This window comes from Dermatophagoides pteronyssinus, unplaced genomic scaffold (assembly GCF_027571235.1).
Source record: "Dermatophagoides pteronyssinus isolate colony J.1.1.1.1 unplaced genomic scaffold, Derpt_VIB-CSIC_2022.12 sq0020, whole genome shotgun sequence".
NCBI lineage: Eukaryota > Metazoa > Arthropoda > Arachnida > Sarcoptiformes > Pyroglyphidae > Dermatophagoides > Dermatophagoides pteronyssinus.
Window position 1 is genome coordinate 539,965 of NW_027461544.1, and position 26,060 is coordinate 566,024.

Below are 26,060 nucleotides of genomic sequence, written 5' to 3' on the forward strand. Positions count from 1 at the left end.
TGGCGCATCTGATTTGCCAAGGCCTCTTTTTTTTTATCCCAAAAATCTTTCCAAAAAGCGCATGTCCATATAAAAAAAGCAGATGATAATAATGATAATGATGCTATATAACCCATCATTTTTCCATGTAACAAAAACTTGTATTTTTTTGTATTTTTTCATTTTCAGAAGAAAACGAAAAAAAAGAGACCATTATATTTGTTGACACGCTGCTACAACAATCGTCGAATGAATGAATGAATGATGATGATTCTCAATATTCAAGCTTATTTTCGGGAGAATGAAAATCAACATTAACAACAACAACAATAATACAGGCCAACACAAAAGAAAGAAGAAACTCGACAATCCTGTTTTGTGTCGAAGAAGAAGAAGAAATTTTAGCAGCAAAAACATATCGGCCATTTTGTTGGTTTCGGTGTGTTCGTTGCTCTCGTTTTTTTTTTGCCATGAAAATGTAAATATTATCGTCAGTTTTATCGTCGTCATAGTTATCGTCGTCTCACTGCCGATATATCCACTATGGCCAAACATAACAACAACAACAACAATTTCCCAAATCATCATCATCAATAATAATCGGCTGAGATTGCGCAGTATTGCGCTGTGTTTTTTGTGGTAATCATAATCATCATCATCATTATTATCCTCATCATCATCCAGAGATGAAAAAAAGGAGGAATGTCTTGTTGTTGTTGTTGTTGTTGGATGATATCCTGTATGTACTCGATATATCTTGTTGTTCCATTCATTGCCTGTATGCAATATATATATTTTTCTCCCCCTTTTTTCAATCCGAAATGAAGAGGCAACATCCAACAACAAACAGCCATTTTTTTTTATTGTACAGCACAAGCCAGCAGCACAGTGTGTTCCCTTTTTTTTCTTTCCATATCTTTTCTTTTCTGAATTATAATGTTGTTTTTTCCCATTCCCTGTACGTTTATTTCCACACACAGCAGCAGCAGCAGCAGCAGATTTTTTTTGTCTTTTTTCTTGTTGGATTTTTTTTTTCGTCAATTTTTTCGTCGATTTTTATTTTGCTACGTCGTATGTTTCAGTGGCATTTTTTGCGAACTTCCGTTTAATGAATTTTTATAAATTCTACATCATTGTGTTCCGTTTTTTACGATCTTTACGATGATATAATTTTCATTAACCTTTGACCTTGTTTTCGATTGGTTAGGAATTTTTGACCCTAATCAACTTCCGTTTGAAAATATTGATCCAAAATTAGTGATTTTCAAATCTACCATCATTCATTCATCGATAACAACGATATTTTTGTCAAAAAATTCTGATTCATCATTGTTTTTTTTTCATCAAAATTTCTGAAATCAACAACGATTATTCAACCAACAAAATTGATTAATATTCATCATAATCAAATTCATCAACGATGATTCATATTGATAAAATGGTTGTTTTTGACATCAAAATCAAAATTAGCATAATTTTGGAGAAAAAAGCAAAAAAAAAAACATAATTTACCTGAATTTCTGGAATTTTTATTTACGGGAAAATTATTCCTTTTTTTTTCTCACTAAAACTATAAAAATCTAATTTTATTTGAATTTGGATCACACAAAATTATGGAATCGAAAATGAGATTTTTTTTTTTTGTTGTTGTCTATCGAACATTATTGCAATCTATAGAGATAAATTGGATGATTTGGGATTGTTAAAGGAGATAGAGAAAAAAATGAAAAACTTGGATTTTTGATGGATACAGGAGATTTGTTTATTTTATTTTTTTGGGAAAAAAACGGATTAGGAAAAAATGGATTCAAAAAGGAAAAAAAATGACGCAATTTTTGGTTTTTTTGGATATTGACTTTTTAGCTAAAAAAAAAGCAAACAAAACAATAACATTGACTCAAATTGAAATGAATGAGTCATTTCGAATGAATCGAAAAATTTTTAGCGCCATCTTTTGCCGATGAATCACAACAGTTTATAACACATGTTTCCGGTAAACTCTTTTGCACGTTGTTTGACATTTCGATCTTGTCATTGTTTCATTGTTTTTCGAAAAGAAAATTTTTTCAAAAATTTTATATCAAAAATGAGTACAGATACTAAAACAACTACTGATAATAATAATATGGTTTTGAAAGTAAAACGATTAAGTAATGATGCTCGATTACCAACACGTGGTTCAAAATTTGCTGCTGGTTATGATCTTTATGCTGCACATGATGCAATCATTTCAGCTAAGGGTAAAACAATGGTTTGTTGATTGATTGATTGAAATGAATTGCCAAAAAAACAAACTAAAATTGTTGCTTTATCTCTAGGTAAAAACCGATATTTCGATTCAAATTCCAACTGGATATTATGGCCGTGTTGCTGCTCGTTCAGGTTTAGCATTAAAACATTCCATAGATATTGGTGCCGGTGTTATCGATGAAGATTATCGTGGTAATGTTGGTGTTATTATGTTCAATCATGGTGATCAAACATTTACCGTATCACGTGGTGATCGTATTGCTCAATTATTGTTGGAAAAAATCATTACACCCGATGTGATTGAAGTTGATGAACTTGATTCAACCGAACGAAATGCTAATGGATTTGGTTCGACTGGTGGTATTCAATCATCATCATAATCTTCGTAATATCTTCGATATTTAAAAAAAAATCATTCATTGTGTTCAATTTCTCCACTAAAAATAAAAATTTTTCAAATAAAATTTTCAAAAAAAAACAAAACAAAAACGAGTGCCATCTGTGCGAGTGAATTAGAGTTGTTTGTCGAGAAATTGTTTTGATTGCACAACATTTTCTGCAGCATGTTTTTTTCAAATCCAAAATAATGGAACTCTCAAATCTCATGGATTCAAGCAAAGAGGTAATGATTCATTTGGTAATTTGATCTGAAAATTTTCATCTTCTTATAGGAATTGATCGATCAAATTCATTCGTTACAAAAACAAAATGAACATTTGCGAAACGTTATTGATAAATTGACAAATTCAAATCATGTCGAACCAAAAAACAGAAAACCACCACCAAAAGAATTTGATTTTTCACGTTACAAAACTCGTCATATAATGTTAAAATTTCTTTATCTTGGTTGGAATTATAAAGGTTATGTTGTTCAAGATGATCTTCCAACAGTGGAAAAAATTCTATTCGAAGCATTAATGAAAACAAAATTGATTGAAAATCGTGAAACATCCAATTATAATCGTTGTGGACGTACCGATAAAGGTGTTTCAGCATTCTGTCAAGTTATATCCATTACTGTTCGTTCCAATTTGAAACGTCAATCTGATGATGATTCAATCGATGAACTATCCGATGATCAAGAAATGGATTATCCTTCCATATTGAATCGAGTATTACCACAAGATATTCGTATAATATCTTGGGCACCTGTTTCATCGGATCCTTTGATAAGTGCACGTTTCGATTGTTGTCGTCGTGTTTATCATTATTATTTTCCACGAATCGATTTGGATATTGATTCTATGAATCGTGCCTGTACCTATTTGATTGGTGTACATGATTTTCGAAATCTTTGCCGCATGGATGTTCAAAATGGTGTTACGAATTTCGTACGCCATGTATATGATGCTTCAGTACGAACATTTCAAGATGATGATAAAGATCCGGATTCTTTTTGTTTGTTTCGTATCGAAGCATCAGCATTTCTTTGGCATCAAATACGTTACATAATGGCTGTTTTATTTCTAGTTGGTCAACATCTTGAAACACCCGAAATTTTCGAAGAACTTTTAAACATCGCCAAACATTCATCACGACCACAATTTTCAATGGCTTCCGATCTGCCATTAGTTCTATACGAATCACATTATGATTCGGATAAAGTACCAAAATGGAATCAAGGAAAAGATATTGTCAATACTATTGGACAATTACGTGGCCAATGGATGGAAAAATCAATTCAATCAATAATCATTAAATCAATGATTGATTCATTGATTGATTCGGCTCAATTAGACGATACCTATAGCGTGGTACGAAAATTATTCGGAAATCCCGTTCGAAATTATCGAAAATTATTTGATCGTCCTTGTTGTGATAGTTTTGAAACTAAACTTTCTCAAAATAAAACATTGAAGCAAAAACGTATCAAAATTTAATAAATGAAATTTTATTATTGATCAAAAATTTTTTTTTTTATATACCAGGTTTTCATAATAATGGAGATAACAGTGAAAAAAAAACATCAAATTCAAAATTATTATCAGTTGAGATCAGACGAATGAAAGAATGAATGAATGAATTATTTTCAAAGAAAACTATGTTATAACTAATATTTGATTGGAAAATCCAAGTCATCGACAATAATGTTGAATAATGAAATACGATTACCTTTCAATGCATTTGATGACATTCGTAGCAATTCTTTTATACGTTCAAATGTTGAATAATCTTTTACACAACGTGTTGTATTTGATCGATTGAATGGTTCTTCTACGCACATTAATGAATTCCATTGTATTGCCAGATTATCACCTTCATTACCGCCACCACCACCACTCGATGTTGTTGTTGATGACGATGATGATCGATGATAAATACGATTCAATACTTTACCTTCACGAATCGATATAATATGTTGATCATAACGAAAAACATAGCCAAAATAACGGAAAAAACCTTTCATTAATTGTTTTAATGAATTATTATTTTTAGATTGCCATTTGATTGGTGGTTGTCGCCAAATATTACGTTCTTCATCAATATTAATATCAATATTATAACGTTGTGGTGACATTTTCTGTAAACAAGGCAATACCGGTGGTTCAATTGCTTGTAGATAATGAATAACCAACAATGTCCAACTATATGGTGAAATACTTTTTTCAACAGCACTGTTGATACGATTTTCACGTGCCCATTCTTTGATGATCATAGCCAATTGTGGAAAACGCCAATCCATTTTTGAATAATCACGTATCAATTGTGTATTACGTATAGATACTTCTTGATTAAGATTCAATGTTACATTCATATTGCAAATAATATCTTGAAATTTTATGATCGGTACACGTGCCGGAATCAATACAATATTTTTTGCAAAATTTTTATTCTGTAGAATTTTTTCAATATGTTTCAATTCCAAATCTTCATTGGCCATCACATTGACATTATCTTTTTCTTTTTCATTTTCATTTGCAACAACATCACCATCGGTATTTGAATCAGCAACAGCTTTAACAACTTTTTCCTCTTCATCAACCGCATCAACTTTTTCTTCAGTTGATTTTTCTTTTTCTTTCTCGTCGGTTTTGTCTTTTTTATCTTCACCTTTATCTTCATCACCACTCACTGAAGATACTTGTGGTTCGGATGATGGTTGAGCTAGCACCGATTTTTTATGAGCCATAACACAGATATCAACTGTTGAAGCATTATCACCAATTCCGTTAGTACTCGAACCAATTATATGCAAATTGATGACTATCAAGACAAAGAAATTCAATGATTAAAATTCTGGACAAAATTGTCATTTTGAAAAAAAAACTTACAATAATTGGGAAAACATTGTTTCAAAGTATTTTCCAAACTTTCACGTAAAATTTGTTTAGCTTTATATTTATCATTTGATTGACGATTACGTTGATAATAATCCATTATTTCACGTGAAACAAAATCTTTTGACATGCCAGGTTTTGAATTCATCATCATTGTTGTACCTCGATGATGCTGTTGTTGATTTGGAAATAAACGTGATTGTTGTGCAACAAAATAATTGAATGGTGATATCAAATCCGGATCACTATTCGAACGATGTCGATTTCGATTATTAAAATTGGAATTTGTAAATAATCGTTGTATTGAATGATTTACTGAATTCGATAATGATTGTTGTTGTTGTTGTTGTTGTTGTTGATGTTGTTGCGACAAATTTGGATTACTTAATGAAAATCGAACATTTTTCTGTCCAACAAGCGAATTACTTCGATCACGTTGTTGTCGTTGTTGTTGTTGAGGACGTTGTTGAGAAAGTTGTTGTTGATGATTACCATTATCAATACCAGTAGCTTGATTACTTAGGCTAGTCGATCGTGAACGTGAACGATTTGGTTGTCGTGAACGACGTTTTTTCGTTACCGTTGTTGATCCACCAGGATTACTTCGTACACCGGATGAAGATTGTTGTTGCTGTTCATCATGATGTTGTTGTTTAAGACCGATCGCATGCATTTCGTTGGTCAATTTTTGCATTGCTGTTGACATTTTTGGATCAGAATAAGATGCAATTTTACTTGACAAAATAGCACTGTCTTGATGATCAATCAAAATATTTTTTGACAAAGACATTTGATTTTATCGAAAGCGAAAACGAAAAAAAACAACGAAAAAATTTTTTTTGAAAAATTGATTGATTTGCCAAGCAAATTTATATCGAAAAATATCGATGAAAAAAAGGCCATTGCATTGTCTTTTGAGTCTTGACAGTAATCGTCATTAATTTGTCATCGATCACTTCGAACTCTAAACATTCGAACACTGTTCGTTCACTCGAAGTATTGAAAAAAAAGCATCGTTCAAATTTAGCTTTTTCGTTTGTGAGTCAAATAAATCAAGACTAAAACAAGAAGAAGAAGAAAATAAAAGAAAAGAAAAAAGAAAAATAAATTTTTTTGTTTGTTTTAATGAGCTCAAGTCATGTTCATTTAAAGATGAACGATGATGATAGTGATATCATCATCACCATTATTATAATTATCAAAAATCAAAAATCTTTTTCTGCTGACCAAAACTAACCTTCAAAGTGATGTTGTTGTTGTTGTGAATGAATGAATCCATCTTTCTTGATGCTCAAATAGCCTCTCGTTTTGCCTGGAAAAAAAATCAAAGTGAAAAAAAAAACTTACTCACCGATTTTATCCTCGAAAAAAAAATAGTATTTTCGTCATCATCAAACCGACCACGACAACAACAACAACAACAACATTCCAGGTGAACAAGATTTTGATTTTTCTTCTTTCGTTTGATCAAAGCGAAAAAAAACTGGCGCAATGATTTTACTGTTATCAAAACATTTTCCATTGATCATTATCATCATTACATTGAGTATTATCATCGAAAATTCGGGTAAAGTTTTTTGCGAAATGTTTATATTTTTTTTTTTTTTTTTTTTTTTTTTGAAAAATTTTCATCATTTTTCTTTTCAATCAAATTAGAATGTTTCAGCAACCACGAAACAACAACAAACAGTCCGGATATTACCACAACGATCAATTCGAATGGAAATCTACTTGATGATTTAAGAAGTTTTATTCTCAATCTGAAACAACAAAATCCAATTGAAAATGTATCAAATGTTACCGATAAACCGATAATACCAGACGATCCACCATCAATCGAAATTGAAACAACTAAATCGCCATTATCGCCATCACCACCACCTTCGATTCGTCGAAGATTTCATCGACCAATGTTACGAAAAATATCATCAACGAATGCAACAGAACCGATAAAAATCTTTAATGGATCAAATCGTTCGATATTACAACCATCATCGATTTCGAATGTAACACGAAGAAGAAGGCTATTTTTACGTCGACCAACAACAACTATTTCGACAATCACTACAACCGAATCACCACCATCCACTTCCATGATAACTTTGGACGAAATCTTAGAGCAAACAATAACCGAATCGACAACAATGACCCCAGTATCCACCACTGTAAGTCAAGCGATAACTACCGATGATGATGATGATGACCAAACCATGATGACCACCCCCACCACCACCACAACTGCCATTCCAACAAAAAGACCGAAAAAAATTTGCAACGATATTGATACGAAATGTAATAATCATAATACAATACTAACAACGAAAACAATCAATAATAGCAGGAAAAATTCAACAACAAGAAAAAATAAAAAAAACTCAAATAGGTCACGTAATCGAACGGCAAAAATAACAACGAAAAAACGAAATGGAAAACAAATCTCATCATCAACATTGCCAAAAACATCAACGCAAACAACAACGACAAAGAAAAAGAAAAAGATTGTTGCCCAACAAATTGTAAAACATCAACAGCCACAATGTGAAATGGTTGTATGCGAATTACCATGTTATATATTTAAAACTGGATTGGATTCTTGTCCTGAATGTAGTTGTCCGGATCCGAATCTGGATCGAATACAATTCATTGCAACAAGTAGTTTTGAACCGGCATTTCGTTTAGCATCTAAACGAAATCAATCTTCAGTTTTTCGTTTGAATTAATGTTTTTTATTCGTTTGTTTTTTATCTGTTTGTTCCAATATTAATATATATGATGTTTTTTTCTGTATATTTAGCCATATCAATAAAAAATGATAATAACTAACTATAACTAACAAATAAGTTGAATGATAATATCACGACATTGTCGAATACGATCGATCGATACGGTGGTGATCATATTGGATAGAAATTGTAGAATTTCATCCTGATGATGATTTGTAATTTTCGATTGATTCAAATAAAAAACTGATGCAACAATACCGGCAGCAATCAGCATTCGATTACGATATAAATTTTCAAATGATATAATATGCTCAAGTGAAGTGATATCGAATTCAATTCGGTATTCATTTCGAAATAATTGCCAAACAATTTCATATCTTAATAGGTAATAGTTTTCCGTAATCAGTTGAGAAATTTTCAAAAAATTTTCGACATTTATATTATGATGGTGATTGATGAAACCGATTACATTCGATAGTAATGTTTCGACAAGAATATTCAATGGTTTGATGATTGTTGTATTATAATTCATTGAATTTAAAATATTGATTTCGATTGAACGAATAGTTTCGATTTGACAAAGTTCGGCTGGAGCTTGAATTCGTTGCATAAGATGAGAAATATCTTTAGCTTTGATAGATGATTGTTCACCATATACTTGACTTGCAATCAATATACAGATAGCAATACATAATGTACGATAATAATTTCGATCATATAAATCACGAATATTCCCGGGAATTTCAAAACCAAACAGGATCAAATAAAGATAATCAAAACATTCACCATAATCATGGATCATTTTCAATTTCGAACCAAAATCAATCGATATATCGTTCAAAACAATCGATTTGTTTGATAACCAAATTATCGATTTTGAAATAGCTAAATCGAGAATATTTTCAAAAAATTTATCAAAAAATTCAATACTATGACTTATGATAGAATGATGATCAATATGAAAATAATAACACATTTGTAGAATATCTTTGGTTATCGTTGATAATGGTTCCATTAGATTTCGTAAAATAATCAACGATGATGTACGTATTATCGGCATTTGTTTGTCTGTTTTCAAAAAAAAACGGGTGAAAAAAACCACATCGAAAAAATTCGTTCAAAACAAACTTACCCTGTATAATGACGTTAACAGGATCGATTTTATAAACATTTAGATAATCATTATCATCATCATCAGTTTCATTTAACCATTGTAATGTTTCCATTATTATTAAATTTGAAAAATCCGGAAAATCCGTGCTCGATTCGATTCGTCAAAACTACGCAATGTCAACATTAAATTTCCCAGTCGATAGATGGCACAATGTACCGGGATGTATGATTGAGTTAAACCATTTATGTTGAAATGGAGCCAAATGATTCCATTATTTTCCATCCGTTCATTCGAATATTCGAATTCGAATCTTTTATTTTTCGTTCGAATCGCTAATCATTAGTGAAAATAATGGTAACATTTTTTTCGGATGATAATTTTCTTAGGTAAGATTTTCTTAAACTATTATCATCATCATCATCAACCGGATGATATATTTTTAAACAAATATTGAATCTAATGATGTTTTTTTTGTTTTCTTGTTTTGTTTCTAATCTAATCTAATCACTTTATGTAGAATATATTCGCTTTCAATATCATTATATCATTTGATAAAATGCTACAAGGTGGCCCATTCATTTATTCATTCTTTCAATCAATTTGATCTACTATATCATTAGATGATGGCCACCATTTATTTCAATGTTAATAATGACTTAATTTTTGTCTAACGTATATATCTTCGCTTTATCAATGACATTATTATTTTGAAATAGAAATATTTGACTATTACCTTTATCATCAACATTATCATCATCAGAATGTAGATCATCATCGTCATGATTATGATGTTGGTGATGGAGGTGGTCATTCATTCATTGATAATAACCATTATTGTCGAACAGGAAAAAAAACAACCATAACTATTGTCGAATGATTTTTATGATGACTCTCTTTATTCATTTCGCAAAAATTCAATACGTCGAATTCAAAGGTATGCAAAATATTCAGTGATTTTCATCGGAATTTTCCAACTTGTTTGAATGAATAATTTCCATTTTTTTTCGTTTTTATTTAGTTATATTTCACAACTGTATCAAGAAGAAGAAGAAAAAAAATGGTAACACTTGCATTTTGACTAATTATGGCTATAAATAAAAACAAAAATTCATGAAGATGGATTTGATTTGATTTGATCAAATCCATCTTCATGGTCACAGCATCATCCAATAATAATATCAAAAACCACACAGTGAGAGCAAAAGTGATTAATCTTTCTTGTCTCCTTAACGACGATTATTAGCGACATTTGTGGCAGCGACACTTCGCAACGATGATGATGATGTACCTCTCTCGCAATTTTTACTATCAAGCTCTTTGGTCGCCATGATTCGTTTTTTTTCTTTTCTTAAAATCTTGATTATCGCTTTTTCATTGGAAAAGTAAGCAAAAAAACTAAATATCGATGCACTCGATAAAGCAAAAAAAAAAAACCACACACGTTGTATTCATGTTTGTTTTGTTTGATGTTGGCCACCGTACACACACTTGGACATCTAAGACAGGTAAGACATTAAATACCGGTGACTAATTGAGCCATTAATCGATTCTTGTGAAAAAAATGATGTTTATTTTTTTCACATTTTTTTTCATTCATTTAGGCTAGGCTAAGCTAATATCATTCATTCATACATTTATTCGGTAGTTATGGGTAGCATATGGATTGAATTGGATGGATGGATGTATAAAGATAGAGACAGTATCGATGTGTCGGAGATTATGGCGATGATGATGATGATGATGATGACCAAGATTGATTAGATAAAGCAATAATGGTTTTTTCATTGCTAGATTCGTTTTACTTCGTTTTATCTTCTTTTTGATTACCCCCTCCAAAATGGATATATAATATAATGTTGATCTAATCAAAGTTGATAATTGTTTTTTCGAAAAAAAACTACCTGTTTTCGGTTTATGGTTTTATTGGCTGTTTGGTTGTTGCATCATCGGAAATCCGTTCATATCTGGACAGGTTTTTTTTCAACTTTAACATTTTTTTCTGCTTCATAGTGATCATCGAAACCATGTTTTTGATTATGAAGTGGATTTCAATTTAAAAAAATCCAATGAATATTGAATTAACCTGCATGTTTGAAAAAAAGGATGTTGCCCCAAAACAAAACAAAACAAAAAAAATTGATTTGCATCTCATTATTTTGATCGACATTAGTTTACCCTTTTTTGTTGTTGTTTTATGTCAAGATTAATTGGCTGATTGATTGATTGATTGATTGATCGAAATCTAATTGATCTGTTTTGTTTTCGATCGTGCATACTATTAATTGGAATCAATCAAAATTTTGATCTTGTTAATCCGGAACAAGCCTTTCAAAAAACAAACAATAGGATCAGCAAGATTTTTGGTCATTCACATTCTGGTTGTGTTGGCTGAATCTCCAAAAGTATCCATAACAAAATTTTTCATCATATTTACCGTTCGACGAACAAATTTCACGATTTTTATTTCGTTTTCACCATATAAAGTCATTCATTCATTCATTCAAAATACATCTTACTTTTAAATTTTTCCAAAAGATAAATCTTTAATTTAATCTATACATCTTTTGTGCATTATTGTTTTTTGGGATAATCTCAGCACTGAAAAAAATTTCAATTAATAATGTATGTGTGTGTGTGTGTGTGTGTGTGTGTGTGTGTGTGTGTGTGTGTGTGTGTGTGGCATTTTTGCATCATTTTTTTTCCTTTCTTTTTCAATCGATTTTTCATTGTCCATTTTTTTAAATATTAAAATTTCATCACTGGTCAATTTGCATGATCAGAATCCCCCGCAAAAAAAAACAAACAAAAATTATTCAAATTAGCCATCATCATCATCATCGCTGATCTGGTTGTGGCCATTATTTTTTTTTGTTTTGTTTAAAAAAAATTTTCGGGCCAGTTTTTTTTCTAATCAGCTGCTTTGATTAGCAAAAAAAATTTTTCATTCAAGAAATTTGAAGATTTTCTGATCAGCGAAAGATTCATTGAAGAAAAAAACTTGATTTTTGTTTTCTTCTTTCCACCATCATCATCGATGTCTGTCGTTGATTATTATTATGATGATGATGATTCTACCAAAATCATCATCATAATAATCTTTGCTTGCTCGTTATCACTTGAACGATGATGCTCGAAGATCGTAAATTTTTTTCTATTTATTTACTTAGTTTTGGATTTAGATACTTCTTGGTTAATAGTAGTATATACCTACATGGGTATCTCATCATTTTCTTCAATGAATTTAAAATGCGATAATATCGGAATTTTATTATCATCTTTGTATCATGTTCAGATTCAGCGGCAGATTCACTGAATTTTTTCCTTCGTTCTTGGCTTGGAAAATTTTTACATTTTTTTCGCATTTAGAAGAAATTAAATTCCTCCAAAAATACTTTATCGGTCAAACTTTCTGTTTAGTTTGATTTTACCTTACTCCCACACACACACACACACATAATTTTCTACTTCATTCAATTTGTAATTTCTTCTATATTTTCTCTTTATAATATTAAATAAAATTTTGGAGTTACGCTCCTTTAAAAAAAAAAAAAAAAAAAAAAAAAAAAAAAACACACACACACACACACACAATCCCATAGTCCACACAGTTCTTGAATTTCATTTCGTCGAAAAGAAAACAGAAATCATCATTTATTTCAAAAGCAAAGAAAAATCATTTGTTTAAAATTATAATTAATCAATTAATCAATCAAACAAACAAGCCAAACAAACAAACAAATTGAAAGAGAGCCAAGTCATTTCTGTTGATTGATTGATTGATTGATCAATATGGTGTGTGCGTGCTTGTTTTGTTTGTTTGTTTGTTTTCGTTGTTTGTTTCAAATGTGTATTTACAATTGAGAAAAATCATACCAAAAAAAAACAAAATTTTGGTTTGATAATAATAATAATAATATTGATGAAACAGGGAAAAAAAATTAATTAATTTTCTAGTTTTGTCAAAAAAAAAAAATTCCGGAAGAAGAAACAAAACACACACACACATCAAGCAAACACAAAAAATTTGTCAATTCTAGAATTCAAAGAAGGAAAAAAATGGCCAAAAATAAAGAATAGCAATGTAGAATTTAAGAATAAAGATTGATTGATTGATTCGTTTAGCTGCAGGTATGTACATAGTATTAGTATTGATTTAGTGTGAAAGAAGAAAAATATCAATTTGATTGGAAAAACACGTGCATTGTTGTTGTAATGTTGATTGTTTGTTTGTTTTGTTTGTCGATTGATTGTTGTTCAATTCAGTTGATCTATCGATTTCGTGTTCATTGAATTTATTTCTCTGTTTTTTTTTCGAATGGTGGGGGACAATTTCAATTGGATTTTGGATTCAATACTTTTAACGGCCCAACATTGTATGACGTTTCATATGTAATGAAAGATGATCACTACGTGAAAATGCTCTTTCACAAAGTTGACATTGAAATGGTCGATCACCAGTATGTTTACGAAAATGTCTTGTTAGTTCATCGGATCTTGCAAATTTCCAACCACAACCTTTCCAACTACATTGATATGGTTTTTCACCGGTATGTGTTCGAAGATGTGCTTTCAAATGTGAACTTTTTGAATAAGTTTTTGTACAACCATCATAATTACAAACATGTTGTGTAACTTTTTTCTTTCCACTTGCTTTACGTCCACGACGACTTTTTCCATTAACCAATACTGTTGTTGTTTGTGATGATGGCTGTATCAATTGACCATTTTCATTGATCATTGTTAATAATAAATTAGATGCATTGGCAGCTTGTTTAGCTTGTTTAGATTTTGGACCACGTCTTCCACGACCAGTTGTTGTTGTTGTTGGTTTAACCCCTTGAACTGTATGATGATGAACATTTCCATTAGCTGTTGTTGTTGTTGTTGTCGTATAAATAGTATTAATACCAATTTGCATTAATAATTGTGTATTTGATGATTGCATTAATAATTTTGATTGATTTAATAATTGTGGTGGTGATGTTGGTGGTGTTACTAATGATGAACTAATTGTTTGATAATTGATCGTATTATTACAATTATGATTATGATGATGGTGATGTCCTTGATGATTATTATCATTATAATAACCATTCAATTGATGATGATGAGCATGTTGTGGATAAAAATGTTGCTGCTGTTGACTGTTGATTTGATCTTGGATAATCGATTGTGAATGATGATGATTTTCTTGGCCAACAATTAACGATGATGATAATGATTTTGGACTATTTTGTAAAATTTGTGAATTATTCACCTGATGAATATCTACTACTGGATAATGATGATTATAACCAGATGCAATGTTGTTATTGTTATATTCATCATTTGTTGTCGATGATACTGATGGAGAATTTGATGTATTTGTTATCACTGCTGGTGAAACATTTGATTGTTGATGATGGTCATGATGATGAGAAAGATGAATACCCGAATTAGTAATCATTTCATCACTACCTGTACCAAATTGATGATCATTTATATAATATGAATCATTTTGTGGATGAGGATGATGATGAGCATTTAAATATGATGATTGTTGTTGTTGCTGTAAAACATTATTATTATTATTCGGTGGTGATGATGGCGGTGATATTTGTTGATGTTGATGATGATGATGATTTGTCGATCCATTAACCGCCATATTAAATGCCGAATTCGGTTCATTATTAATCCAATATGATGCTGCTGATGATGGTACATATGATTGTTGTTGTTGATGATGTGGATGATTATGATTAAAATAAACGCTATCCAACGATATACCTTCATTATTATTTAGATCGCTATTTTTATCCGTTTGCTGTTGATGATTAAGGTGGGCATCAACATCAATCTTACCATCACCAACACCATTATCATTATTGTTGCTGTTGTTGTTAACTGACCATAAACCAAATGAACAATGATGATCTAAATTATTTGATCCAAAATAATTTTCACCATTCAATGATGGTGGTGGTGGTGGTGGTGAAAATTGCTTCTGCGTCGTTGTTATCGATAATGATGGTGAAATGGATGATTTTAATGAATATGATCCTTGATGATTATATAATGATGATGATGAATATTCACAATGTTGTTGTTCCATTGGTGGTGTTGTTGGTGCCGAATTTGTTGTTGTTGTTGTTGCCGGTGATAATGATGATGATTTTTGTGATGATCTTGTTGTTGTTGATGCTGTTTGTTGTGGTACTAATTGAAAATAATCATTTGTATCAGGATGATGATGACCATCGTAACCACCACCTGATTGATGATGATTATAATAATCTGAATTCATTGATTGATGATATTGATCATGATGCTGGTGATGATTGTAATTATCATAAACGAGCATTGAATCATGATTATGATGTTGATGATGATTATGATACATATCGATTGTATCGATTGTCGATGATGATGGTGGACTATTGTTGGTTGTTTGTTGATTATTATACATCACTTGTTGTTGTTGTTCATTATCGTTTGTAGTTGTATTGTTGTTTGATGCAACGGTGGTATTATCGGTGACTTTGTTTGATAATGGTGAATGATGATTACTGTTGTTATTGTTGTTCATCAAGGTAAACGAAAATTGTCCATTATCAGTGGATGACAATGATGTTTGTTGCGATATTGGTGGTAAAATGACGCTTTCAATATCTTGCCACATCTATGATCAAATGAATTCAGAATTTCATTTTTGTTTTGCAAACACATAAAGTTATTCAAAAAATATAAAATGAAAACTTACATTGGAAATACTGTCAGTGTGAATCGATTTGTTATTGATGAAAATCGATGATGATGATTTTGTTGAATTAATTGTTTGATGATGATGATGATGATGATGCAATTGGTGATGTGATAATATCGAAATCATTTGTTCCAATTTGATATGAAGAAAAAAAAACACTTAATGAAAAACACTTTAACTTTGTTGTTGTTTTGGCAGAAACAATGTTCATAATTTTAGATTAACAATCAATGTTCGAATCTTTGAATTGGATGGATGATATTTGTTTGTTTGATGCCGACATCAAAACATCTAAACAAACCAAACTAAAACTGAACAATAAACCGAAAACAAAACACAAAAAAAAACTTTTAACATATTTTCAAAGATGAAAAACTAAGCTAAAACAAGATCTGATTATCTCTCTATACAGCAAAAACAACAACAACAACACTATACGCATACTCACTATACAAGTTTTTTTTCATTCGCAAAAAAAAATGTTCGAAAAGGTGTGGCCAAAGGCGGTTCTTATCTCTCTGTTGTTCAAAAGAGATAATCATTGTAGGTGGGCGGGTGTATAATTTTTTTTTTTTTTTTTTTTGGTTAGTTAATGTACGGTGTATTCTCTCTTTGATTTTTGGATGATAATACCTGTCCTGTGTGTTAATAACATACCTGTCCTGTGTGTGTTTTATTTCTTATTTATTTATGTGTCATGCATCTATGATCATCGAATTTTTGGTTGTAAAAAAAATTCATTCATTCATTTTTATTATTATTATGCAAAAAAAAGGATAATCTTTTTTTCGAAAACAACAACAACAACAACAACAAAAGAGAGAAGAAGAGTGGAATAACCGATTTTGTTTTTTTTTTTTTTTTGTTTGTCTGACTAGATTCAAAAATATGAAAAAACTTCCATTCTTTCTTCCATTCTAATGATCATCATCATCATCAGACGATAATGATGATTATTATTATCAAACAGAAAAAATGAAAACAAAGCGAAATATATGGTAGATTTTCGGGTGGGAGGGGCGAAAGGGGGTTACAGTACAAATAGACATTATCCTTGATTATATTTATGTAATGGATAAACTCTCATTACATAAAAATATTCTTCAGACAAAATATGTATGAATGAATGGCCCAAAGATTGATTCAATGTAATGATAATTAGGCAGGTAGCCATATGGCTGATGTTTTTTATCACAAAAAAAATGGCTTTTTAGTGTGCGATACACTTTTAGTTTGATTGAAAAAAAATTTAAATTTAATTAGTGGAATTTTGAATGGATTTCAAAGGAATTTTTCTGAAAAAAAATTCAATGAAATGATGTCTATATAATAAAATCATTTGTATCCGGTCTAAATATAATCAACAACAACTTTTACAACAAACAAAAAATGAACCATGATTTCGTGATTCAATTTGATCAATTAATTTTGGTGAGAAAAAATTTCTTCGGGTGATTTAATAATGATGATTATGATGATGACCATTCATAATAATCACCTTGATGATGATGATCATCACCTTTAAATTGTAAATCGAAATCATGACCAAAACAACAAGTTTACAAATAATTCTGATTTATTCATTAGGATTTATGCTATGTTTATGTTTTTTTTTCGGGGCAAATTGGAAACAAGCAAACAGCAAACAAACAAATCAAAAATCAATTGATCTTTTTCTGTTTAAGATTTATTGTTTTTTTCTTTTAATCATCGACCAATCATCACTATAGCCTAGAAAAATCGATTATTTGTCATCGAATTATCGTTAGTAAGGTAAACTACGAACTGATGTGATGTAAGGTCTGTAATGATTTGTTTGATTTAATTCGTGATTTTTGCCGCCTTTTTTATGTTTCGTGTGGTTAAAAACATTGAAAAAAACAAATTCCGAATTGGCCTGCGGTGAATGTTTATTTATTAAGAAGAATCTTGGTAAAACAACGTTAGATTGATATATTTGTTGTTGAGCATCTGCTCTGCTTTATTTTATTGCCTGATGTTTTTTTTTCTGGATGAACTAAAAGCCTGACTACCTGGCTGGCTGGTTGTTTACCTGTGTCTGTGTGTGATGTATGTCTGTTTATAACTGAAAATGAAAATAGCATCTGAATGAAAAAAAAGTGGCACGTGGATAGTTAACTGAAAACCAAATGGCCTGTCCGTTGACTCATTGACTTTGTTTTTTTTTTCATTTTTCCATTCAGAATCGATCATTATTATCGATAATGTTGATGCGTGATCACATCTTTAGTTCAGGATGGGGATACCCATTAATGTAATTAATAAAAACGATGATGCATCCAACAAACCAGAGAAAAAACAACTCATATGGTGAATGAATGAATTGCCATAAATGGCTTCAGTGTTTGGTTGGTTTTTTTGATCCATAATCATAATTGTTTTTTTCGTTTTCGTTCATTGCTGATCGAAAGCTTAACATCGATGGCCAACTGCTGTGTGTGTGCCAATCAGGCAGGTAAAAAAACGAAAAAAAAACAGCAAAAAACAAAATTATTTCACGAATTTTTCAAGTTTAGGCAACATAATCAGCGAAAAAAATAAAATTATTATGATGATGATGCGATGACAAGAAATTGATTTTTTTTTTTGAAAAGAATTTTTTCAATCCATTTTTTTCTGTCACAACATCAATTTTTGCTGAAAAAAATTGTTTTGGAAAAGGTCAAAGGACCCTTAATAATAATAATATCAGTGATGATTTCGGATGACCATCAATCAACTGATTACTTACCACAACTAATAAAAAACCATAAAAGCCATTTTTTCCTGAAGCATTTCAGTTCAGCAGTTAATCAGTAGATCACTGTACACGAAAAAAAAAAGATATTTGCTGTTGAAATTCAATAAATTTTTAGATTAATCCTTCGTTATTCAATAAATTTTGAATTTTTTTTTCAAAATTTTAAAATTTTTTGAACGAAATACTTTTTCATTCACTCCATAACCAGAAAAAATTATTGGCATCTTTTACCGGATTTCAGTTCAGTTCAGAGTCGAGTCACAGAGAAAACCTGTCAATTGAATTATGTAAAACATCAACCAACAATCAGCAGCCTAAAATGTGCCGAAATTAGAATTGATGATTAGCTTCTGGTCTTCATCATCTTTATCATCATCTTTGGTTGGCCGAATCTATTTTCATATTAGACTTGGGTGCACATCTTGATGATCTTGATGATGATGAAGATGCGCGATCACGATCCTGAAGACATTTCCATCATCATCATCAATAATAATAAACAATTTCTTAAATTAGCTGTTAGTGTTTGGTGTTTTGATTATTACGATGATGATGATTATATCAATGTCTAAAGTAGTGGTGGTGAATGGTTCTTCTTCTTCATAACCACGACATGAATATGATGTTAAGAAGAAACAGAAAAATCGTTTCTCCCATCTAATTCATGATGATGATGATTATGTAATAATCATTTATGAATTATGAATTCATATTCGAATGTTTGATTAATGATTTCATTTCAGGTAGATAGAGATAGAGATAGAGAGACAGATAGATAGAGAGAGATAATCTTTTTTTTTCCAAATGTTTTGCGCACACTTAGAGTTACATTTGGCATCATCACCTGATGATTATTATGATTATGATGATTATGATTACGATGATGACAGCTTGATCTGCTACAGTGTTTTTTTTTGTCTATATCCACCTTATAGTGATGATGATTAAGATGTATAGTTCCAAAAATGAAAAAAAAATCTTTAACGAATGATAACCTAGATCAGATAAGAAAAATATTAGAAAACCAGAAAATTATGAAAATATGAATGTCATATCGCCAACACACACACACACCAATTTTTCTTCTATGATTTGAGATCATAATCAACTGAAATGAAATAAATTATCGTTGTTGATTTTTTTTTGTGACTAGCTTTTGATTAGTTTTTTTCTGGATTAATTTTTTCTTCGTTTTTCATTTTTCCCGTTGTTTTTGGCTTGCAAATAATAAATATGTTTTTGTTTATCGTTTTTTTTTTTTGGAAATGATCAATCAAAATATACAAAAATGTTTTGCAATTTGCAATATTCCTATGCATTTTTTGCATTAGATTTTTCTTTTTTCCTCAAGTCGATGTCATTACTGGAGAATTTTAATCTTTTTTTTTTTTGACCATTTAGAAAAAACTGAAACAGAAAAAATATTTTCCAGTTAATTCCCTTGCACAAAGTCATTTACAAACATTACATTTAATTTAACAATCCTGGAAGGATTATCATTGAAATGAACCATAACAACAAAATTACATGAGAAATTTTTTGCTTGTTGAAAATCATTATCATGATAATAAATTTAGATTAAAACCACACACAAACACATTGTACACATATTTGAATATTTAGCATTTGAAACAACAAAAATGTAAAGAAAAATCTTTACTAAAACTCTCTGCCACAAGAAACTAGCTACATTTAGCATTTACGTTTCCGTACACATTGGCGAAACAAACATGGTAACATCATCAGTATGTGATACCCTCTTTACATAAAAATATTTTTTAACAAGTAATGGTGGTGTTGGAGTAGGAAAAAATTTCAATGTAGCTAAAATGTTATTTTTTCCATTTAAATAAACCAGCACTTCATAATTTACCTGATTAGCACAGAAACACAAGAAAATTTTTGTCTTTTTTTGCTGTTAGTTGAATATATATTATCATCACTTCATAATCGGCCAATCAAAAATCGGTTTGTTTTTTGCCATAATTTCTAATTGATTTTTGATTTTTGATTTTTGTTGTTGATTGAAATAAATTAATCCAAACACAGTGATTAAACAAACAAACAAAAAACAAAAACAAAAACAAAAAACAATCAAGGTAGTTTGCTGCTGTCATTTTTCTCAAATAAAAATTTCCATGCAAAAATTAGTTGTCATCAATTGGATGTGTTTGTATTCTCACTTTTTTTTTCTTTGAATTATTACCTGTTTTTGTTGATTCCTGTGTTTGTTGTTTATGTTTATACTTGTAGAATTTTATCATCTTAATAAACACCACACACACACACACAGAGACACACCGCACATTCATTGTCCTTGGATGATGTTTGGATCCAAGGACATTATTGTTTTGTGTGTGATGGTGTGTGGTGAGAACACTTGTGTGACGATTTCCACGTCGATGGTCAAGGTGATTCTTGATCATTGTGGATGGTGTGTGTGGTCTTTTTTTGTTTCTTCGATGATGCTGCTTAATGAAGTATGTTTGTCCAAATCATCATCAATGTCCAAAGTAATAATAACAATGTCAATATTGACATCACAATCTTTGATTTACATGGCTTTGTCGGTGTTTTTTTTTCTATTGATTTTTAAAACTTTTTCAAATTTTCAAAATTTTCCCAAACAAATTTTAGGGGATATTTCGATCGATCGATCAGGTAAATCATCATCATCATCATCAGGTAATTAATTAATCACATTAAAATTATGGCTACCTACATACCTGGCATATGTTTGGTTTTTATAACCCCGAGATGGACAACAAATAAAAAAAAGTCCCCATAAAAGCCATGTTTTTTTGGCCAATGTTCAAACAAACAAACAAAACAGGCCATAGATTTTTTTTCTTTTTTTATTTCCAAAAGAAAAACACGGGTACCTTTTCTTTTCGTAGACTATGGATGGATGTTTAACAAATTTTTCTTCTTCTTTGGCAATTTTTCATTTGACAAGTGTCTGTGTGTGTGTGTTGTGTAGTAACCATACACAAACAGATTTCAAGGTGCGATTATCTTTGTTTTTGTTGTTGTTATTCAGGTTCAGGCACAGGTAGGTTCAGGTTGGTGATTAATTGGCTTTCAAGGGGGGAGAGAAAAGAAGGGAGCAAAAAGCGAATACCGTACAAAAAAACAACAAAGAATAATTCTTGCAAAGCACATCACAAATGGCAAATGGATGAGGTGCTTTTCTGTTTGGTGGTAGATTTTCTTCCATAATAATCCACAAAAAAAAGACCACATGCAGATACACCTGATCATTCGTTCGTGTAACCCTGTCAATGTTTTTTTTTAAATTTTCAATGTTACTTTTACCTGTCTGGTTAGTGAGGATGATGCTCGACTTATTAAAATGATGATGTGGATGATAATAATCAAATTCATTTTGCATCGAGATTTATCCCTTGGTCATCTCTGTCGGTCGGCTATTTTGACAAAGATATGGTCACAGTTATGCAAAACATGACCGTTTTGTTTCGTGTGCTGTATTGTTTTTTTTTTTTTGCCATGATTGTTATTCGATTGATTGGATCATCATTAAAATCATCCAATTTTTGTGGTTTTTTGATTTGAAGCCGACAAATTTCTGGCATATTGCTTTTTTTTCATACACAGGTACACACAGCAGGAGCAAAAAAATACATTTTTTTAAAAAACCAAAAAAAAAAAAAAAGATAATTTCCAGGATTTTTTTTAAGCAAGGAAGAATTTGATGAGATTATGATTATATGATGGGTATTGATTTTTGATTTTTTTTTTTTTTTTAAAGATTTTTTTTTTTTTTTGTTGTCATTGTCGCATTCTGGCTTATTAGAGATTTAATCTTATGGCCAGAATGAAATAAAATGTTTGAATGAAGAATTTTTCTCGGTTTTCGTTTTGGAAAAAGCATCTCTCAATTTATTTGGATCATAAGGAATTTTCAAATTTCGAAAATTGACAAGTGAAAATTTATAGTCATAGTAAAAAGTAAATAATAATCATATAGTAATCGATGACATGGCTGTGTATAGAGATAATTTATTATTAATGTTGATCAGAATTTTTTCTCAATCAAAAAAAAGCATCATCATCGTTTTGTTGGCCATATTTGGATAAATTTCAACACACAGAGAGAGGTTTCTGCTACTTTCAAAGTGTCATTTGTTTAATTTTTTACGTTTTTTTTCTTCAAAATTGATGGAATATTCCTTCTTCTCCGTTTTTGTCGAATGATAATTTATCTTCGGGTTTTTTTCCCTGCTACAATAAATTCTTATTATTGCCTGCTTATTATCATTATCATTATGAATAATGATGTTTACGAATAATCAAAGTGATGATATGTATATGAAATGTTATTATCCTGATGGTGGTCTTTTTCTTCTATTAGGTCCTGCATTCATAATCATCATTATCATAATGGTATGTGGCCCTGCTTGTAGAAGAAGATCATCAGAAGATCTAGGACATTCGGTTTGGTTGCAATTAGTGATGCGCGTTTGTCTTCTATTGTATTTTAGCTTTGTTTGTTTTCGATATAAAATACAAAAATATCCATGTCGATCATGTTTGTAGTTTTCTTGATTTTTTTTTTTTGATTTTTAAAAGTTTCTAGTTTTGATTAATTGTGTGTAAAAATATGTTATCAATTTATTACCATGTTTATTATTCATCAATTTCTTTTAGTTTAAACATAGATAAATGATGATAATTGATGAAATGAAGTTTCTGTTGTTGTTGCATCAAGGACAGCAACCATTGATCCATTGATGATGATGATCATCGTTTTTTGTTCAATTTAAAAAACATTTCATCTACTTTGTTGAATGGGGATCCTTGCTGTTTTCTGTTTTGTTGTTGTTCAACCACCAAGTGTGACTTTTAATTTGTTTTTTTTTATTTGTTTTTTGAAATTTTTTTCCCTATTGAATTTGGCTGGCTATTTGTTTTTCTCTTGTTATTTTTTCTGATACAGTTTTTGGCCATTATTACCAGGATTTTCTTCTTCTTTCAATGACTAACTGAATAATTGTTTGTTTGTTTGTTTGGTGATGAATGATCATAGATATTATGTTCCAGATACCAAACAGAAGAAAAAAAAATACCAGTGGTGTGTGTGTGTTAATCAATTAGCAATTCAATGTTTTTGGTTTTTTTTTCGGTTTATCCATATGGGAAAAGCAAGAAAAGCGTATCCGATTCGTTTATTAAGGTTTATTTTTTTCAAGTTTAGAAAAAAAAATTATTTTCAATTTCAAATCTTTAAATGAATTTTTTTGAAGAAAATTCATCACTGAAATGATCAATTTTACATGTGAATTTGTGAAAAATTGATTCTTTTCAACCAAGAAAAAGGTTTCATTTTAAAGATGTGTTAAGTTAGCACTCAGGTAGCAAGCAGATAATCTTCAATTCAATCAATGACACCGTAGAGTTGTTGTTGTGTGATCAAATTATTCAAAAGCAAAAAAAAATTTGTAATTATCTTAAGCTGATGAAATTAAATGAGATTTTTTTTACCAGAAAAAATTAAGCTTCTGTGTTTTTTTTCAGGTAGCCAATTCAAATCAAATGCTTTAACATTTGATGTGTTTTGAAATGTTATTTAATCATTCGGTAGAAGAGAGGGTCTTCAAGAAAAAAAATGGACACTTATTTCACTTTTTTTTCTTATCTTTTTTTTCACGAAATGCTTCAAAGAATCGTGATTATCATCATCATTTTCTTACCATTGTGTCATTAATTATCACTGTTTTTCTCTCTCTCTCTTTCTCTTTGAAAAAATCCAAAACAACAACCTGTGATGATCACCATTATATGCATGTTTTGACCAACAACAAATCAAACCAAAAAAACATTCAACAAATGTTGTGAACAAACATTTAATTAGTTAAATGTGTGATTTGTGTTGTTTCGTTTTGCTTTTACCTGGCTTGTGTTTTTGGTTAGCTTTGAAAAACTTTGCGTTGGTTGGACGGTTAGCCAATCGATCGATCGATCGATTTAGATCAGTGATTCTCAACCTTTTTGTTGTCGCGGCACAATTTTAGCGGCACAAAATATATATCAGTTGCATTTTCAGAATTTCGCGGCACACCAATGTGCCGCGGCACACGGGTTGAGAATCACTGATTTAGATCAACAACAAGATTGAACTTACAACCAAAAACCAAAAAACACGAAACGTGTCAGATTCATTATATTTGGTTGCTGTTGTTGGTGGTGGTGGATCAATCTGGTCAACAACAAATTGTTTGTGTGTGTGGATAATAAATGTGTTTGGCAGAAAATAAACAATTTATTTTATCAGCAGCTAAAACCAAATCAACAATCGATAGGATCGATGTTTAAATTTACCTGAACAAAAAAAATTTATTGACACTTTTTTTTCTTCTCGAAAATCCATTACCTGTGTTCCGGATGACAACAATCATACAACAACAAATCTCATAATTGAAGTAGCCAAATATAATACACAAGTTCATTGGCCAAAGCTAATAATAATAATAATTATTATCACATAATATACCTGTCTGTGTGTTATGTAATATTTGTACCGGTTAAATAATGAAAAATAACCAGAGAAAAAAATGTATGAATGAATGAATAATGAACCTGTCTCTCTCTCTGTATTGGTCACATGTGTGACCCAACGACCGGATGTTTGCTATTTTTGTTTTGTCTAATATTCAACACATCGATTCGACCAAAACCAACCTGTCGATCGACCATCAATTTGTCTATGGATGTTGTTTCTCATCATTGATCATCAATCGATCGGTCGATTGATTGAATGAATGATGAGAACCACTATACGTTTTACCAGGGTGACATTATCACTTATGGAAAGAGAGCGTTTTTAAAATTGAATTGAATGTGATGTGTAAAAATTTTTAAAATGTCCTTGTTTCTAATTTTGTAAATCAATAAATGTAGAGTGGAAAGATTTTTTGCTTTGTGTGTGTGTGTGTGTGAAAAAATCAATATTGACCCAATGATGATGATGAACATTAACATTAACATTTGGCTACAACGGAACTAACTAATCAAGTGTTAATATTTGCTCACCCATCATCATCATCATCATTGAAAACTTTTCTAAAAAATTTTCGCGGACACCGAACTTGTCCAATGTTTTTTCTTCACAGGTACTTTATAATAATTACCTACCTGTCTGATGACAAAATACCATATTCTAGCCACATAGGTTTTTCATTCATTCACATAAAAC

The 26,060-nt window shown here is 30.4% G+C and overlaps 6 protein-coding genes and 1 long non-coding RNA gene across 7 annotated transcripts; 4 read left to right on the top strand and 3 right to left on the bottom strand.

Annotated features, from left to right (window-relative positions):
- Window positions 1-1,930: 1,930 nt before the first annotated feature.
- On the top strand, window positions 1,931-2,718 carry dUTPase (Deoxyuridine triphosphatase). Its single transcript, XM_075822822.1, has 2 exons — window positions 1,931-2,230; window positions 2,298-2,718. Exons 1-2 carry the CDS (start codon window positions 1,964-1,966, stop codon window positions 2,607-2,609), a joined length of 579 nt encoding a protein of 192 aa, XP_075678937.1. The 5' UTR covers window positions 1,931-1,963; the 3' UTR covers window positions 2,610-2,718.
- Window positions 2,719-2,724: 6 nt separating this feature from the next.
- On the top strand, window positions 2,725-5,326 carry LOC142645740 (tRNA pseudouridine(38/39) synthase). The gene is made up of 2 exons (XM_075822820.1): window positions 2,725-2,851; window positions 2,901-5,326. The coding sequence occupies exons 1-2, from the start codon at window positions 2,816-2,818 to the stop codon at window positions 4,107-4,109; spliced, it is 1,245 nt and encodes a 414-aa protein (XP_075678935.1). The 5' UTR covers window positions 2,725-2,815; the 3' UTR covers window positions 4,110-5,326.
- On the bottom strand, window positions 4,099-6,357 carry LOC113790908 (poly(A) RNA polymerase gld-2-like). Its single transcript, XM_027340611.2, has 2 exons — window positions 5,502-6,357; window positions 4,099-5,433 (listed from the first exon to the last, which is right to left on the bottom strand). Exons 1-2 carry the CDS (start codon window positions 6,295-6,297, stop codon window positions 4,280-4,282), a joined length of 1,950 nt encoding a protein of 649 aa, XP_027196412.2. The 5' UTR covers window positions 6,298-6,357; the 3' UTR covers window positions 4,099-4,279.
- Window positions 6,358-6,678: 321 nt separating this feature from the next.
- LOC113790909 (uncharacterized) lies at window positions 6,679-8,330 on the top strand. The gene is made up of 2 exons (XM_027340614.2): window positions 6,679-7,074; window positions 7,164-8,330. The coding sequence occupies exons 1-2, from the start codon at window positions 6,999-7,001 to the stop codon at window positions 8,225-8,227; spliced, it is 1,140 nt and encodes a 379-aa protein (XP_027196415.2). The 5' UTR covers window positions 6,679-6,998; the 3' UTR covers window positions 8,228-8,330.
- Window positions 8,174-9,500, bottom strand: LOC113790910 (uncharacterized). The gene is made up of 2 exons (XM_027340615.2): window positions 9,363-9,500; window positions 8,174-9,298 (listed from the first exon to the last, which is right to left on the bottom strand). Exons 1-2 carry the CDS (start codon window positions 9,454-9,456, stop codon window positions 8,337-8,339), a joined length of 1,056 nt encoding a protein of 351 aa, XP_027196416.2. The 5' UTR covers window positions 9,457-9,500; the 3' UTR covers window positions 8,174-8,336.
- Window positions 9,501-9,970: 470 nt separating this feature from the next.
- LOC142645744 (uncharacterized) lies at window positions 9,971-12,126 on the top strand. Its single transcript, XR_012846804.1, has 3 exons — window positions 9,971-10,278; window positions 10,363-10,849; window positions 10,946-12,126. It is a non-coding gene; the product is annotated as an uncharacterized LOC142645744 (long non-coding RNA).
- An 878-nt stretch (window positions 12,127-13,004) lies between these two features.
- On the bottom strand, window positions 13,005-16,392 carry LOC113790907 (uncharacterized). Its single transcript, XM_027340610.2, has 2 exons — window positions 16,084-16,392; window positions 13,005-16,002 (listed from the first exon to the last, which is right to left on the bottom strand). Exons 1-2 carry the CDS (start codon window positions 16,210-16,212, stop codon window positions 13,702-13,704), a joined length of 2,430 nt encoding a protein of 809 aa, XP_027196411.2. The 5' UTR covers window positions 16,213-16,392; the 3' UTR covers window positions 13,005-13,701.
- Window positions 16,393-26,060: the final 9,668 nt, after the last annotated feature.

What these genes read in the sequence shown, in the direction of transcription:
- LOC113790907 (XM_027340610.2), bottom strand. Translation starts at nt 16,212, where the DNA reads ATGATTTCGATATTATCACATCACCAATTGCATCATCATCATCATCAT. An exon ending in ACACTGACAGTATTTCCAAT is followed by an intron (nt 16,003 to 16,083) that starts GTAAGTTTTCAT and finishes ATTTGATCATAG; the next exon opens with ATGTGGCAAGATATTGAAAG.
- dUTPase (XM_075822822.1), top strand. Translation starts at nt 1,964, where the DNA reads ATGTTTCCGGTAAACTCTTTTGCACGTTGTTTGACATTTCGATCTTGT. An exon ending in CAGCTAAGGGTAAAACAATG is followed by an intron (nt 2,231 to 2,297) that starts GTTTGTTGATTG and finishes CTTTATCTCTAG; the next exon opens with GTAAAAACCGATATTTCGAT.
- LOC113790910 (XM_027340615.2), bottom strand. Translation starts at nt 9,456, where the DNA reads ATGGAAACATTACAATGGTTAAATGAAACTGATGATGATGATAATGAT. An exon ending in TGTTAACGTCATTATACAGG is followed by an intron (nt 9,299 to 9,362) that starts GTAAGTTTGTTT and finishes TTTTGAAAACAG; the next exon opens with ACAAACAAATGCCGATAATA.
- LOC113790909 (XM_027340614.2), top strand. Translation starts at nt 6,999, where the DNA reads ATGATTTTACTGTTATCAAAACATTTTCCATTGATCATTATCATCATT. An exon ending in TATTATCATCGAAAATTCGG is followed by an intron (nt 7,075 to 7,163) that starts GTAAAGTTTTTT and finishes CAATCAAATTAG; the next exon opens with AATGTTTCAGCAACCACGAA.
- LOC142645740 (XM_075822820.1), top strand. Translation starts at nt 2,816, where the DNA reads ATGGAACTCTCAAATCTCATGGATTCAAGCAAAGAG. An exon ending in TCATGGATTCAAGCAAAGAG is followed by an intron (nt 2,852 to 2,900) that starts GTAATGATTCAT and finishes ATCTTCTTATAG; the next exon opens with GAATTGATCGATCAAATTCA.
- LOC113790908 (XM_027340611.2), bottom strand. Translation starts at nt 6,297, where the DNA reads ATGTCTTTGTCAAAAAATATTTTGATTGATCATCAAGACAGTGCTATT. An exon ending in ACAATGTTTTCCCAATTATT is followed by an intron (nt 5,434 to 5,501) that starts GTAAGTTTTTTT and finishes TTGTCTTGATAG; the next exon opens with TCATCAATTTGCATATAATT.